This window comes from Scophthalmus maximus, chromosome 5 (genome assembly GCF_022379125.1).
Source record: "Scophthalmus maximus strain ysfricsl-2021 chromosome 5, ASM2237912v1, whole genome shotgun sequence".
Taxonomy (NCBI): domain Eukaryota; kingdom Metazoa; phylum Chordata; class Actinopteri; order Pleuronectiformes; family Scophthalmidae; genus Scophthalmus; species Scophthalmus maximus.
In genome coordinates, this window is record NC_061519.1 from 14,764,329 (window position 1) to 14,781,898 (window position 17,570).

The 17,570-nt window shown below is 45.1% G+C and overlaps 2 protein-coding genes across 7 annotated transcripts in view; both read left to right on the plus strand.

Moving 5' to 3' along the window:
- Positions 1-638: 638 nt before the first annotated feature.
- On the plus strand, positions 639-4,343 carry fem1a (fem-1 homolog a). The gene has a single exon (XM_035634697.2). It carries the CDS (start codon positions 827-829, stop codon positions 2,678-2,680), a length of 1,854 nt encoding a protein of 617 aa, XP_035490590.1. The 5' UTR covers positions 639-826; the 3' UTR covers positions 2,681-4,343.
- A 2,865-nt stretch (positions 4,344-7,208) lies between these two features.
- LOC118311196 (receptor-type tyrosine-protein phosphatase S-like) overlaps positions 7,209-17,570 on the plus strand; it is a 61,456-nt gene continuing 51,094 nt past the window's right edge. For all 6 annotated transcript variants that reach the window (XM_035634817.2, XM_035634819.2, XM_035634820.2 and 3 more), the window contains exon 1: positions 7,209-7,549. The gene's annotated coding sequence lies outside the window, so the exon portion shown is untranslated. The remainder of the gene's footprint in view (positions 7,550-17,570) is intronic.

Consider the following 17,570-nt stretch of genomic DNA (forward strand, 5'->3'; position numbering starts at 1 on the left):
ATTCTTGAAATGCAAAAAGAAAAAAAACGTATCTTTATAATTCCGACCCCAATACTCGTATATTGATAGTCAAAATCAAAATATTTTACATTAAGAAAAAAAACAAGTGATGAGAAGTAATATGAACCACATTTGCTGGGATAAGAATTTTCCTAAGCACAGTTCTTATGTGTTCACTGAGATGATCAACCCACAATTTAGAAAAAAATCTTCCTGTGACTCTTTTATTCTTGACAAATCGACTTTATTCTTGATATTTCAACTTTAATCCCCGAAATGCAAAAACATATATATATTCCAGTGATTTGGGTCGACTAATAATGTCGACATTTAGACTTTATTCTCAAAATGCAAAAGATGAAAACAATCTTCCTCCTCTCATTTTTGTCACTGACGTATTTGGTTTGAGGGCCCCGCACCAGCTGACTGAGGGCTCCCCCTGGCCCCGCCCCCTCTGTGGTACTGCCCCGTGCTGGTTGGTCCGAACAAGCATAACAAACGCACCGGTCAGCTGGTACAACGCTCAGGTCAAGTGCACCACGGGAAATGCCGTTTCTTTTCAAAGCGAATCGCGTCGCCCTCTTCGGAACGGGGATTCCGCCAGAACTACGTCACCCACAATGCCTCGCGGGAATCGCAAGCGTAGACCTGTCAAACAACACACGCCATCTTGACAGCACCCTCAAAATGGCAGAGAGATGTGAGGCGCAAACCGAGTCCGCAGCGAGACGCGCGCTCTCCGTCGTGTAGAAGCGGACGCGTCGGTCTTTCCAGGAACGCGGGGTTATGGGGCCGGGGTCCAGCGCGGCAGCACCGAGCCTGTGAAATGGACATAACGACGGCGGTTTTCAACGCGGCCAGAGATGGTAAGCTGAAACTTATCCAGAAGTTGCTGAGCAACAAAACTCCCGAGGAGCTGGAGGCGTTGGCCGAGGAGAAGACACAGGGAGGCACCCCCCTGCTGATAGCCTCCCGGTACGGACACCTGGAGGTGGCCGACTACCTGCTCGAACGCTGTAAGGCGAATGTTGAACTCGGGGGCTCGGTTAACTTTGACGGCGAGACCATCGAGGGCGCTCCGCCGCTGTGGGCGGCGTCGGCAGCCGGCCACCTCCCCGTGGTGAGGACGCTGCTGAGACACGGCGCGTCCGTGAACAACGCGACGCTGACCAACTCAACGCCGCTCCGAGCCGCCTGCTTCGACGGACACCTGGAGATCGTCCGCTACCTGGTGGAGCACAGAGCCGACATGGAGGTGGCCAACCGCCACGGCCACACCTGCCTCATGATCTCCTGCTACAAGGGCCACAAGGAGATCGCCAAGTTCCTCCTGGACCGCGGCGCCGACGTCAACCGCAAGAGTGTGAAGGGGAACACCGCCCTCCACGACTGCGCCGAGTCCGGGAGCCTGGACATCATGAAGATGCTGCTCAAGTGCAACGCTCGCATGGAGAGAGACGGGTACGGGATGACCCCGCTGCTCGCCGCCAGCGTCACGGGTCACACCAACATTGTGGAGTATCTGGCCCACCAGCCTCGCACCTCCAGGGAGGAGCGCATTGACGCACTTGAACTCCTCGGTGCTACGTTTGTGGACAAAAAGCGGGATCTCCTGGGGGCGATGAGGTACTGGAGGAGGGCTATGGAGCTGAGGCAGCCAGGGGACAAAGTTGGGTCCCTGGCCAAGCCTCCGCCCGGTCCCCCGATCCCTGCATATGGCTGCGCACAGGAGGTGAACACAGCCGAGGAGCTGGAGGCTTTAATCACGGACCCAGATGAAATGAGGATGCAAGCCTTGTTGGTTCGAGAGCGCATCCTGGGGCCGTCCCACCCAGACACCTCCTATTATATCCGCTATAGGGGAGCTGTGTACGCTGACTCGGGCAACTTTGAACGCTGCATCAGCCTGTGGAAATACGCTTTAGACATGCAGCAGAGCAACCTAGACCCCCTCAGTCCCATGACCGCCTCCAGTTTCCTTTCCTTCGCAGAACTCTTCTCTTTTGTTCTTCAAGACCGGGCCAAAGGCACCTTGTCGACGCGCATCTCCTTTCACGATCTGATGACCGTGCTGGGCAAGAGCGTGAGGGAGGTAGAGAGAGCCGTGGCGCAGAGGGACAACCCTCCAGAGGCTCCGCAGTTCACCAAGGCCCTCTCCATCATCCTGCACCTCATCTTCCTGCTGGAGAAGCTGGAGTGCGGCCCGGAGCAGGAGCACCAGAAGAAGCACACCGTGTACCGCCTGCTCAAGCTGAACCCTCGAGGCCGGAGCAGCTTCACCCCTCTCCACATGGCCGTGGACAAGGAAACGACGTCCGTGGGCCGCTACCCGGTCGGCCGCTTCCCCTCGCAGGCGGTGGCCGCGCTGCTCCTGGAGTGCGGCGCGGACGTGGATTCTCGCGACTGCGAGAACAACACGCCGCTGCACGTCGCTGCTAACAATGGTTGTCCAGAGATTATGGCACTACTTATGAAGGCCGGCGCTCACTTTGACGCGACAAATGCACAGAGGAAGACGGCCTACGAGCTGTTGGACGAGCAGAGCAGCGGGCACCCGGCCCTCTACCCGCTGAACTACGTCACCCTCCAGTGTCTGGCGGCGCGTGCAATTGAAAAGCACAGACTGCCCTACAGGGGACTCATCTCTGAGGAGATGGAGGCCTTCATTGAGCTGCACTGACCTCTACTACTCTGCCCCGACCGGGACCCTCTGCACTACCCCTCCCGTTGTCGCCAATACTTTACAACGACCTGTCACAAACGTCGTCCTCCACGACATTCTCTTCATCGTTGGTCCCTTTTGACTCCCGCTCTGTGCTCCTCGCACTACCAACATCATACCAGACAAACCATAGCAATAAATATCCAGCCTCTGGGTTTATATCTCTAGCCGAGATCTGGCCAGTTATCGATTCATTCAGACGTAGACTTTTAAAGTGACTGTTGGTTTTTCTTCTACTATTTAAAGCTGAAGGAAAAAAATCAACTTGATACATGTATGAATGCGGTTTTCCTTCTTTTTCTCCCTCAAAAGAAAGAAAAGAGTAACAGAATGATGGTGCTTGTGTGCTTGTTTTATGGTGGCTGGACTGAAGGAGAGATGGGTTTCAGTGTTACTGACGGGAACTATCTGATCAAACTAGCCAGACAACGTGCATGAAAATGAGGCGGGGGGGGGGTGCGATAACTCACTTGTTTTTGCATATTCATGCAGAAAAGATGTATTTGCACAAAGTCAAACTGACAGGCAGTTTTTGCCTTGTTCTACATATTCACATATACCGTCTGCTATGCTTCTTTGACAGGACACGGTGTTGAATTTGCGGTGCCAAATGTCGGGCATGGAGTTCCGTTCTGTTACAGACTGTAAACGGGTGGCAAAATGAAGAGCGACTAATTAACTTCCAAATTTATAAGCCAAAGTAATTATCTAAAGTTCACCAAACTCTTGGTTCCAGAAGATCAGCGACTTGAGTTGTTTGATCGGTCAGACTGTGACAGGATTTGACAGCCTGCTGAGTCATCATTGGAAAGACGATTAGATTGTGGATGAGTGGGAAAAAGAAAAGAAAAAAAGCTGCTATCACAGTTTGGCTAACACTCCCCAGTCTCCACACAGGCGCTAATAACCTATGCAGTTTTTCATGCAAAAATTCACTGCACAAACAGATTTTACATGGGGTGGGATTATCCTTCAAATCTGACATGTTTATCTTAATCATGAATCTGGAATCTGGGGCTGCGTTCACTAACAGTGAATGCATATCTTCTGAATTTATGAACTAAGAATGTGTTCTCAAGATTTTTCTGCCTATGTCCAAATGAACAAGCTGGAGCCTAAACTGTGCCTGCACCCCCATACTGGGGAAACGTCACCATTAACAAAGACATTCAATTCACTATCAAAGAAGCAGCTTCAGAAGCAGGGCGTCGTTGGTGATGACAGCAGAGCTCACACTGCTTGTATCTGTGGGAAGAGTCACAAGCTAACTGTTCAAAATCCTTTTTTAATTCTGTTTTGAAGTGGAGTTTCCAATTAATTTCTGATGCAGTTCACAAAAAAATGGAGCAGATGGTTCTCCGGCCATCCCTGCATCTTAGTCTTATTTTTAATAGTCTCTTGTGTTGGTCTTGTGTTATCGTCGTTGCTCTGTCCGTCTCTGCTAAGCACCACCAAGTTGAATGCACATCGGGAGGCTCCATAAATCCTTAACGGACGACTTACATTCAGGCTCTGAACTGTTGCTGCCTTCGTCGCTCTCAGCGGATTCGTTTGACTGATGATGACTCGTGAACAAAAGTGTTGCGGAGATACTTGAATAAAATTCAGTATCGCAGCAGGACCTGTGTGCTTGTTTGTGGGTGATCTAAGTATCATTGTGGCTTTTCTACATGCGCACATTCTTACTCTGAAATGATTCATAATTTTTCAAAATGAACTTGCATTATCTGAAAACCCGAAAACAAATCCTTCTGTGGTCCGTATCACTCGTTTGACTTTGAGTGTTGTTGCTTGCTTGTTACAATTGCAGCATTTGCAATAATAGCGTCATTACACATATTTAGATGGATGGAAAACAGTTGTAAAGCAAGACGTATAAAAACACTACCACCCCATCAGGGCAGCCAGGTCTATAAAACGATGTTATTTAGAGAGTGGAAGACGCATCATTTTTTTAAAGTACATAATACTACAGTGCAAAATTGAAAATAATCCGTTCATTTAATTCAGCTCTTTATGACTAAACAACTGGGGCTTCCCACTGCCAGGCTCGCATGAACTTGAGCACGCCGAAATAAAGCATAACAGAAACTTGATCTTTCTGAGTCCTGCACTCTTGGAATATAAATAGAGTGCAATCAACGTCACTGCTGCGGGGCAGTGGCAGAGACGGGGCACTTACCCTGCTAATTTTAGTGCTTTTGCCCTAGCTTCAGCTCTGAAAATGGGACCAGTGTAATGCTATAGCCAGGCAGGTCACAGGGTGGCTGGCAGAGACAGGACACAGAAAACAGTGGCTGCATTATCCAGACAGGAAACAGGAACAATATGGGCTGATTTATTTGAAAGGCCTAACCTAAAATAATTACTATTATCATCTCCTCTTGTTCCTGTGCGTTGTTTCTGTGAATGTGACAGGTGTCACGTTGGCAGAGTTAGTTGGGAAACTGCAGCTGGTAAATCGGGATACACATGCCAGTGACGACAGTCACACTGCTAAAGGGTCATCAAATAAAAACAGTCTATGCAGGAGGAGCCCAGTGGTTGTAGTAGTCATGATATTTAGACATAAATCTAGTGTATTAACCCTGAGAGCAGGCCCTTTCATGTCAGGATTTCAAAAAATAACTACATTTCGCTCCTTTTCAATTCGAAGAAGTTGTGGAGAACTTCTGCCAACAAAAGACACTTATTTTGACAATGCTGGTACAACCGATCCTGGATTCGTGAGACCTCTTGTGTTAACGTCCCACCTATAGTAGAATGCAACATCACATTCTAGCAATGTCCCACTAGATGTCACTAGCGACAAAGAAAAATCAATCAGACTTGGAGGCCTTTGTCCCTCATGGCTGATGTGATAGACTCAAAAACCGTAGCTTCCAATTAGCATCAGAAGTGACGGCGTTTGGTTAATTTCCCACTCGTGCTCACCGATCCCTCTCTCTGTCACACAAACCGATCTTTGTGTGAGAGCGTGGTAGGGAAAAGATGAGCATTTGACGGTGACTTATCGAGCCACAAGGCAGGGCCGAATATGCATTTTGTCAAGTACATGCACAACAAAAAACGAAAAAGGCAGAGTTGCTGACGCCAAGTCTGTTTTGCAGGGAGGTCAGAATGAAGCCTCCTTCATACAGACCTGGAGCGTCATGCCACGTCGCCACAACACCACGCTCCAACACCTCCGACTCTGCCCTAGTGGCGGTTGTTTTTGTCATGTTGTGCAACCTAAATATAACCAAATGTTGAAGAAGAAAAATGAAACCGTACAAAGGCAGTGTCGGTATATGTCGCATCTTATAGGATCAAAAGGAGATTTTGTTGTAATTTTTCCCAGTTGAGGGGACATGCAACACTATAGCTTCACTGGAAAAGTCAATTATTCCCCATTTCGTTGTTAATATTGTGAGGTCAGTGTCAGATGCGTGTGGTTTATTTTATTGATAAAAACTGTTCTGTTATTCCTTATTGGAGGGTTTTCCTGCTGCCATATTCAGGTGATAGTAGATCTTGCAAACTCCAAATATATATCCATCCTTTATCAGGGATTTTTTTCCCCAGGTATAGTGGATTAAAATTACAGGACAAATCCAGATTTTTAAACTGAGTCTGAAACTGATAAAAAAAAAAGAAAGTTTAATTTAAAAAAGTGCATTTGGGGCAAGACGTTGCGTTTATCTTTGATATGAACGATTGAACAATGTTTTTACCCCTGCGGACGTGGACAAAATATTAGAAAAACACCTCGCGTGTAGCCTAAAGGTATTCAGCAGTACCAATTACACCCATAGGTTAGGGCTAGGGTTTCAACCAAATAGCCAAAACATCACAACCTTAACAAAGGACGGTTTTATTGCAGGGCTGTTGAATTAGACTTCGTTAACTTTAAAACTGGCTATAGGTCTCCAATAGAACAAATAATAGCATGGATATTAACTCATCTATCCTCACCAATTGTTTCTTCATTCTCTTGTATTATTTACCCCCTGTGGTGTTATTAATATGCCCCCATGATGTCCCACACTGAGTTGTGTTCAGCGTAGCTGTAATTTAGTGAGGGAGTTCTGCTCTGTCGCAGCCGCTGTGCAGCTCTGACTGTAATCCCGCCAACAGCTATGATTAGACTCTATATTATGGGAATCTTCAGGGTTTCAAGGTGCTTATCTTCATTATAGCCCCTGGGGAGCTAATGCACAGGACCAACCTGCCTCAGCAGCCACCTCTTCTGCACCAGTCAGCGGTCCACAGCTGGAGGAGGTTGGTGGGGGGACGTGGGGTGGTAACCGGGGTAATAGGCGTGATGGGTATGGGGGAGATACGGTTGCTATTGGAGATCTTGCCTGCATCACGTCATGTGTGTACGGTGGGGGGAGGGGGGGGGGGGGGGATGCACCGGTGGGTGTTTGAGAGCGAGAGAGATAGCGCGGGGAGGGGGAGGAGAGGACAGGAGAGGAGAGGGAGGGAGGGAGGGAAGGAAGGAAGGAGGAGGGCATTGAGGAAGAAAGGCAGGGAGTATCAATGACATCAACCAGCAGTATCTGAGGCCGCACGACCGGCAATGCTCTCCCGACAAAACGGCTGAGGAGCAGCCGTGACCCGCTGCGCTCCCGAGAGGTCGGTCCGCAGCCAGAACCGCGGGACGGAGGGAACCGCCGGGCGATGCCGTGCGCGCATCCCGCACAAAGGCAGACCCTTCTGTGAGCGGAGCGCGGCCAGTGCCGCTGGATTACATTCATCCGTGCTGTTTCCGAGGAGGCTCCCAGCTGCAAGTCCACCCACATGAATCCACCAGACAGCAGAGAAGACGGAGCACTTCCGACCAAGGTAACGCAGCATCCTACACGCGTCTAATGTCCACGGTCGCAGCCGCGCACCCCGCCCAGACAGGCTCATTCGCACTTGTCCAAAAACCTTTTGGAAACTATGCACCGAGGTAAGAGAGTGCGGGCTGCCCCGGCCCGAGTGACATTTCCCCTTGTGGCCGGTCTCTACGGGGCCGGGTGTCTCCGTTGCGGCGTTTCCTCCTCTTTCGTCTCAGCATCACTTGAGCGTTAGTTTCCAACGTGCAGGTGAGGAGGGAGACCGCGGGGCGGTGCGGACCAGGCCGGCTGGCATCAGCGCTGCGAGCGCGCGTCCCCCCGTCACCCCCTCCTTATTGTTGGCTGGGCAGCAGGAGGGACCCTGGCACACTGGCAAAGCCTTTGTTCCTCATCCACTCTCGCGTAAAGTGGCTTTTACTGATGGCCACAAAAAGCAATGACATGCCTCATGAAAAAATAATTACAGCACATGCATGCCAGATTTGACAAGGAGATTTAAAAAAAAAAAAATGAAAGGGAAGAGGATGCTGTATGTCTTAGTGGTGTTTCAGTGATGCCACAGTAAAGTACCAATCCCACTGTGATAATGTCATTGTGAAAACACTTTTGAGGAAACTATCATAGACTCATTGTGAATCCATCAGGGGCCAATAATGTTTCAACGGTCGTGTTATGTTGTATGGATGACACCAGGTGGTAAGATGGACGGACTGTTTTCTAGACAATAGAGTGGCAGCTGCATGTGCTACTCTGAAGCTTTGCTTGAAACGAGCCCATCTGCACATATAGGCAGTGTTTTGTAGTCCATACTCTCATATGTCTATAATTATACGCAGAAGGATGTGCTGTTAACGCAGCCACTCAGGCATACAGGCACAGTGTAATTTCATGATACATCGATTCATCCTGACACACTTTCCGAGGGCTATTGCTTGTTTGGGGATTTAATCATGTACACTTCAAATGCCTGTTTAGCTTTTCTGTGTTTCCACCGTGTGGCCCGTTGTCAACTGGAAAATCACGCCGTCGGCGGAGAATCCGAGGGAGGTCTTCCTCACACACAGATGGGAAATATTCCCTGGGGCACTGTGCGTTTTGCTGGTTATTGTTCCAGAACATTTCCACTTCCCTAATTATTTTAATCAGTCATTTTTACACATGGATTCCCTCTCTTTAGTAGACCCATGTCTTTTCAGGTTCACTCCCAGTCTTAACAGATGGATTCACTGGGCGCCCAGTCTCCACGAAAGGGACAGGGATCTAGATATTTGCATTATTTTGACAGGGAGAAACCATTATGTGGAAACTGGCAAATGTCCTCTCGTCTCTCTCTGGGAAACAGATCAAATATTCTCCTCTGTGAGCCAGGAGATGCTCGGCCCCACAGGTATTCATCTGAGCACTTTTCGGAGCAGCAGATTATGAAATCAGTGATGGCATGTACTCCCTTAAATAGCATTTCACAGGGTTCAACTATAGGCCTCAATGGTTTCCTGCTCCTTCCAAGCAGATACCACCGTAAGATCCATCCAGACTCGAATATGCCAGATGACGTGTGCTCCCAATGGTGTAGCTTTGGTTTGGCGTCAAAGGCCTCATTGAAGTCCTATTCCCAGATTCTCACAGCAGCGTTGCCCTAACTGCTCCGCTTGCTGCTTTCCTTCTTTGTGTTGTGCCCCGTCCATGGATTTCGTCTGAATCTACACTGTGCATTGGCTCTGCTGCACCAGTCGGCTGGAAGGAGGGAGGATATCAGGACGTGCAACTTTGATGCTGGGAGTGTAGCCACCTGTATTACAAGCATACAAAAACTTTGTTGTTGTCTCGGCGTTGGTATTAATTGACCTTTTCAAAGGTTTCCAAACAGCGAGCATTTGTCTGCCACGCTTCTGTTCTTGTTTATTCAGAGACTGCTGAAGACGGTGTCTAGGGCAGCATGAAGCCATTATGGGGCCGGGCAAAGGCTGGAATTATTTCTGTTGTTGGCTAAGGAAAAATGTCTAAGAGGAACTCTTTGATAGAAAATATCACCAGGAAGGGAAACATGGAGGTGATGCTTCTTCCAGGATATTATGTATTCAAAATAAAATAATGCATTTTAATTTTTTAATTGAATCTTTGTATAACCAAAGGTAAAAGATGCATTATCATCCGTAGGCCTCCACAATAAATCAGCATTATTGTATATGGACTTTAGACAGAATGATATTATGATACAGGCTTTATCATATTATGATCATACTGATATATTATTTTTTAAATGTATGAATTAACTATATAAAAAAAATAATTTAATCTATAATCTAAGATTAAATACATTTTCACCCATGCATTATTCTGAGACAATGTTGCACTTTTTCCACTATTGTGATATAGATTCCAACCATATCAGTCAGCCTGGTGATGTGTATGAGAATACACTCTGTGGTCACAGTAGATGAAATGAAATTCAATGCAAATTTTATCACGATTATACATATGAACAACAACATACAGTCTTGTCATTTTCAGATAATATGATGTAAAATATAGTATACAATAAATAACTGTAAAAGTTATGTGCAAGTTATCACTCAGCAATAGAACATTTTAGCCTTATTTCAACTGTTTCATATGGTGCTGTAATGTCTGATCACTGTTGTCCTCCTGACCAGTACTGTAGGTGAACTACTAGTAGACAGGTCATTTATTTGTACATAAACAACAACCACTGTAAACTCCCTGTACCTGATAGAAACAAGGGCTGCAAAGATCCACCTTATTCTGCAATTGAAGATCTCTAGAGTGAGCCAGACCCACAATTATCCTCTTTTTAGCCAGGAGGTCACTTGCAGTGTTTTTATTGTGTGTGTGTGTGTGTGTGTGTGTGTTCATCACGTGTGTGCATTTCTGTGTGTGCATATGAGTGAAGGCTAAGAGATAGGTTGTGACTTGACTGATGCCCTTCTCCAGATGAATCAGAGATTCTGATGTGTCAGCAGGGATGAATAATGCACACTCCTCCACTACCTCTCTGCTCTTCCTTTCTTCCCCACCTCTTGTCTTCAGTCGTTCGCCTCTCTTTTCATCACAACTGCCACATCTGAAGACAGCTTCACCCCCCCTTCTCTCCTCCTTCCCTTTGCGAAAGAGGGCATCATCTCCCTGTTGCTGTCCTCTGGTCAACCCTCAACTGCTAACTCTTTTTTTAAAACTTTATCTTGAGTCAAAGTTTTACAGAGTCTCTCCTCTGCAGGAGTTTCTGCGATCGGCATGACAAGAAACATGTTGAAGGTTTCCTTCTGCTGATGTTCGCACTGAAAATGGCTAAATATGTTGATGTACACACCTCATTATCCAATCATGGGAGGAGGAAGTGTAGCTATTGATTGTGTTTGACAGTTACATCCCTGACTGACAGGAGTCATTAGGAGGGTATAGGGCTGACTGACAAGATGGCTGACCAAGCAGAAGACAAACTACCTAATCAGAACTTGGGGGGAAGAGTGGGTACCATCCACTCTGAAGTGTACTGTTAGCTGCCAATAAAGGTTCAAACACCAGAATAGTCTGTGCACCCTCCTTCTAGCGATTGACAAGTACTCAAGAGTATTTAGACTTTTTCTGAGTGAAAAACTCCACCTTGGTTGGATGAAATCCTTTAGCCCAACGTCTGCCAAAATACAGCAGTATTTAAAGACCTTGCAAAACATGATATAAGAAGATTTTTCCTTGGCATTGCTTTATCTGTCGGATGAACCCATTTGCATGCTAATGCAAACTGCAAAATTGTGTGTGTATGTGCCTGTTTTATACTTTTTTTTTACTAACTTTTATTATCAATCCAGGGCCACTTGTGTTATACATTGTGTGGCGAAGGACAGCGTATGGTAATAGCTTCACTTAGCTGATTTCTTACTCTTTCAGCCATGTTGGTCAGTCCACCTCTTTGATCCAGATTATCCCGGCAGCTCTTGAACTGATGAATCCTCACAACTTTGGCGATTGTCTGATTTTTCCTCTTGCTTTATCGTTACTTCAAAAAAATTTTGCTCAATACAATACTACAAAATGATTAAATTCCTACAAAACTAATGGCAATCCCATCAGCGTAACATTAGCATAAACTGCAACTTAGAGAGCCTGTGCCTTGGCCACGTATCTAAAACAACTGTGCCCTGTTGTAGTAACAAGAATAATGCCAAATGCCAGATGGTAAAAGAGCATCTTTTTTGTGTCAGGGAAACGTCTCTGCTCTTCCAATACTGGATGAAAAGGGACGACGAAGAGGAAACTTATAGCTCATTCCCATCACAACTCAGGGATAGAAAGCTTAAAAGCTAGAAGATTGCTGTCCCCTCGGGGGTCAACGGGAACATTGTGCAGTCTGTGAAGTCGCAGGGAGTGGTTGACACGGCTCTTGAATACAGCCCCACATTTGTTTGTGGCATTTCATCATTACTCTGTCTCCAAAGTGCACAGGGTGCCAGGGTAGATGAAGTATTTGTTTGGCGGAGGTGAGAGTAATGGCTAGTCATTGGTGGAAAGCATCCATGCACAAGTCTGTTACCCCCGACAAGCATTTCATCTCTTCACTTACAGAGACACACTCTCCGTCTGATTTCGACAATGAGACGGAGGACAAATGCAGTTTTTCTACCCCATTACTCCTGTTTTCAATTCTATTCACAACTTTATCGTCCCTCAAGGAGAAATTCATTTGGCGTCACAAATCTCATCTCCATCAGGAAGTCATGCGATGGCTGGTTAGCGACAGAACTGCGAAGGCTGGTCGCCTGTGTAGCACGCAAATAGGATTTGTTCACCAGCGGACAGAGCCACTGCAATTGAATAGTGACTTCTCAAAGTCATTGACCATGCAAGTTGTCAGTAATCGACATCTTTGGCCACATTTCTGAGATTGAATTGTGAATTGACTATATAACAAAACAGCGAGAGCGTTAAGGAGTGTGAAACCTGTGTTAATTTTCTATAGAGGACCTCGCTGTTGTTGCAGAGCGGTGTTGCAGCTCTGAGATAATGAGCTCTCGGTGGACGACATATCATGTGACCAAACTAGACAAGTGATACCATGGCAGCACAAATACACTGGAGAGCGTTGGATCCTGGGCAAACACAACAGTGTGTCTCCAGAAAATTCAGCTGCTCCCACGGGGGCCAGAGGTATTTTACATAAGCAAATAATGAATAAAGGGTTCCTTCAAGATTACAGCCCACAGTTTGGAACAATGAATGAGCAGCACACATCAGTGATTGTAAAACTGTAAAAACAAAAAAAAAACTGTGTCAGGTGTGTATGTGTTTATAGTGTATGTTGTGAGCTCTAGATTGATTACATTCATTATATAAATCATAAAAAAAAAAAATCAATCTTCTTCAATGTAGCTTACATTAATAACATCCCGACTGGGCGATTGTATATGACTGATCAATTAATATAAGGTTATTAACACAAAGCACAGTGTTTCTCCCGGCTGCTGTTATCGCTCTCACGATAAGCTTATCAACAAGCCCTCCAATCTGCTGCGCTTTGTCTACTGACTGATGTGTAGGTTTTGCTAAACAGCTGAAACACGGAGGGAGAAAATGGTGGGCATGTCTTATTAATGAAGCACAACTGAAATATGATGATGGCCGGGATGATGACAATGACGTCCAGGAAGATGAAGGTGTTCTCTGTTGTCAGGGAGCCTTAGTCCTGCTCCAGGAGAAGCTCATTAATTGGTTGCGGTGTGTCTTGGCAGGCAGTGTCTTTCATGCGTGTGCGTGCGTTTGTGTGCGCGTGTGTGTGTGTGTGTTTCTCAACCTCATTGAGAAATAATGTTGAAGATAAATAGATATGTTCATACTTTCCTCATCCTCATATTATCCTCACACACCTTAAGCAATGCAAACATTAACAAACCAAAATCTGTAATCATTTTGCTTAAGAAAAATATTCTGGGGCTGAGAGTTTGATTAGGTATTGGCTGTGTAATCAGACGATTTACTCTGTGCTTCTTTACCTCATATGTCGCAGCTGTTTAACAATTAGGGATGTACATGCAAGTGCATAACTCTGTGGACATCAGTATGTATATACAGTTCTCTCTGCCGCTGGAATAAGAGTCTGTGCCAGCCTCAGATATGCTAATTGGACAGTGAGTTGACAAGGACTCAACCATCAGCCTGCGTAATGAGCCGCTGCACACGAGATCGGCTGTCGCTGAAGAGCAAGCAACTGTGAGACAGAGGTCCCAGCAAGAAATTACGAAATGTGTTTGGGTGCTTGCGAGCTCTGCGTTCTGCCGTTTCCCTTGTTCGAAAGCTGTGTAAGTGTCTGTAGGTGGCCATGCACACGTCTTCTTCTTCTTCTTCTGCGGTTGTTAGGTGAAAACCTTCACCTGTAAGGCGAAGCTCTGCAAAATGTCAGTTTTATTTTGCACGAAAAACCTAGTCGTGTTTTTGCCAGATGACGACGCATTTTTTTGGCAATTCTCCAAGGGCTTTGAAAGAGGTTTATGAGCCTAAGGGGTTGAAAAATTGACTCAGCTCATGGAAGTGCAAGTAATCCTTCCACTTATTTGAAAGCATGAAAATTGTCCAAATTGAAGCAGCAAGGTTTTCAGCCATTAGTGTTACACATCGATCACTTTTAAACCAAATTGGGGATGTATTAAAGCATTGTGGGTAACATCCACAGTTGCTATTATGCCTTGACCTTTTACCTTTGTTAAACATTATAAAATGTACACAACATTCAGCTGCTATTGCAGCATGTGCGCAGGTGTATCTGGCCCTGTGTTTTCAAAGAAATATCCAATAGCTTTGTAATACTTTTCTATCCTGTCAAAAATATATTCCTCCAATCACTTGTTTGGAGCATATATTCCAACTCAGAAAACAGGTGGTACTACATCAGCGACTGATTAATAGACCATTTTGAAATAAAAGTTTTAAAAAAACATTTAAAAACTGACAGACGTAAACATAGAGTATGAGACTCTTAATCTCCCTTCAAGGGAAATGTTGGAGGCTTACTAAGGCTGGCTCATTCCAGCAGCACTAAGTGTGAACATCCTGTGACCACACCAGCTTCTCTTATCCCATAAACACTTGTTCTCCCTTTTCTGACCTGCTTCAATAATCTGCTCTATATGTACTTTTATGTCATTTGGTAATACGTTTCCTTCTTAGCGGGAGCCAGTCCAGCTGTTGCCAGGCTCTTTTGGAAGCCAATGCATCCATTACTCGACGCCCTTCTCTAGTTGTTTTGGTTTGTCTGACCTTGGGGCCCCTTTAAGATGCGTGGGTGTACATTTGCTGCACCATTGTTGGGCTGCTGCAGCTTTGCTTTGTCCTAGACATGCAGAGTCTGAGGTCAAAGTGAAAGTTAGTTTGGTTATTTTAGCACATTAGGATTGGGGCAGGAGAGGGTTTCTGTCACGCTTCTCCCTCCACCCCTCCCTTTGTTCCACATCACGAATCCGTGTGCTGCCTATGAGATGGAGTTGTGCTGAACAAAAACTGAAGCACATCCAGAATTTTATATCAGGGAACAGTGCTCTCCCAGCTACAGTAGTCATAAATTATAGCCATGCTGGTGGTTACTTTTATTGCTATTCTGATGTTGGCTGATAACTTTTTTCGCTTCCTACGAGGACAAGACAGACGGGCCAGAGGGGGAGGACTTTGCTGTAAATGTGACTAAAAGGACGGGAAGCGTGTCGCAGAAGAAATTAAACTCTAACATAAGCAAAAGTTTGTCATTCTGAAATCTTTAATTCTTAGTGCATGCCTTCTACCCTATTAGCTGCAGGTGATGAGTTAATTAAATTGGGACTTCAAGCAAAACCCATTCTCCCTGCTAGAGAAATCCAGAGAGACGATGTGGGTGGATACAAATTTTAAATTCAGTTTCTTCATTATCCCAAGAAAGCTATTATTATGATTTGGATATAATTATTTCACAATTATTATTTCATAATCTTTATGCTGCTCCACTGACAATCGCTAGATATGCTGGGTTTTTGAATGTAAGTGTCTGAAAAACACATTTTACCCAGCTGAATATTTATTGTACATTCATTCGTCAAAAGGAGAGGCAGAAAATGTGAAAGATCTCAAACAATATGGAAATTCAAAATGTTATTCAATTTCAGCACTTTTTCAACACAAATTCAGACCTAGCGTCATCGACTGTAGCCTCAAACACAAAGGCTGAAAGAAAGAAAAAAAATTATATCATCAAACTATTGTTGTGTTTTCTCTCAGCTATTCCAATCATAAAAAAACATATTTTTAAGCCGATAATAACTGAATGATTCACATTATTTATTCAATCTTCATTCAACTAGGTAAATCCCATGAGGCTGGAAACCTCAGAGACCTGGCTAAGATGGCAGAATAAAAAAAAACCCAATTCAAAATACCAAAAACACAGGATCAATTTAACCTTTTTGCGCTTAACTAATAAATTAGTGTGTAATTAAAAATGTAGTTGTAATTTAGCGATTCTATTTTAATGATGTAAAATGCAAAACACAATTAACCAGAGTGATGTCTTCAGATTGCATTATAAGCAACAGTCAAATCCCCCAAAATATTAAACTCTGAGTTACATGAACTGAAAATTAAAAAAGAATTTGTCAGGATTAATAATTGAACAAATAATTAAATAAATTAAATAACAATTCATGTCAGTGGCTATTCATTTCAGCAATACACTGCTTGGAAAAGAAAACACATATTCAACAATTACATATATGGATTTTTTCTATTATGCCCACATGTTTTATGTGATTTTCCTGTCGCCATGAGTCATATTTGCTCTCAGCGGTGCAGTTTGAGATTCCAGTGGAAACCACGTTCATGGCTTTATTCCAGTGATTAAAGTTGTTGCGTCTAGTTGGGAATTTCAATGCTATTTGACAATACTTCTCATCGTTAGGAGGTTTGTAGTCTTGGGCTGTCCCAATTTCAGCATCCTCCAGCATTGGGCAAGTCTCTGAGAGATTCAGTTGAGACACCAAGTCACCAGGTTCATTTATATTCAGGGGAAAGAATCGCAGTATTTGAGTGACAGGTGTGTTTTCTTGTTAGAGAGGGGCCTCAGATATTTTATTTCCACAGCTAAAAATGTAACCAGGGCGGTGCAGCTCATGCCTGCAGTAAGCTGTGCTTCATCCTGGGCCTCTGATCCCCAGTGTGTGTGTGTGTGTGTGCATACATGTGTATCTGTATATTTGTGTGTCTTTGGGCTGCGTGTCTAAGAGAGAGAGAAGGGAAGTGTGTGAGTGAGTGCCAATCTCCCCCATGATGCTTTGCCATCTGTCATTTTTATATGCGTATGTGTGTGTGTGTGTGTGTGTGTGTGTGTGGTCTGTCCTGTGGGTGTGCATGCATTTGTAAGCATCGTTTGCCTACAGGGTTTAGGGTCACATGAAACCTGAGGTAATATCAGCCCCATCCTCTCCTTGTATCTGACTACTCCACGGTTCAGACTCCAAACTTTTCCACTCCGAGTTGCCACTCAAAGCCATGCATAATTCAAGATGTTGGTTATTTTTCTGCTTCAAAAAATGTTAGTGTGCACTACAAGTTCAGCACCACTGGTAAGTGACAAAGGATGTAATCGCATAATCATGTTCCCTTAAAATATATCCCAAAATAATATTTGTGTCTTTCTGCTGAACCGGATCCTTCACAACAGTCTGCACTGGATCTAAATTGAAAAAACCCCTGAAAGAAATAGAACAAGCTCAAGCTTCCTATCAGGTGTGCTATCTCACAGCTAGCATGGTGCCGCAGGAAACAGATCTGATCTTTCTGTGAGCGCTCCAAGCTCGTTGTCATGGAGACAGGCCTTGTGAGACCATCTCAATCCACTTGTGGCAAGAGACATCATGGGTAAAAATGTGTGTGTGTGTGTGGGGGGGGTTGATAAGTGAGAAAAACAAAACATGACATCTTCCGAGGGCCCCAGCACAGCAGGGGCAGGTTGGATGCCACCTAAACAATGTTATTTCGTCAGCCTGATGGAGCAC

What these genes read in the sequence shown, in the direction of transcription:
- fem1a (XM_035634697.2), top strand. Translation starts at nt 827, where the DNA reads ATGGACATAACGACGGCGGTTTTCAACGCGGCCAGAGATGGTAAGCTG.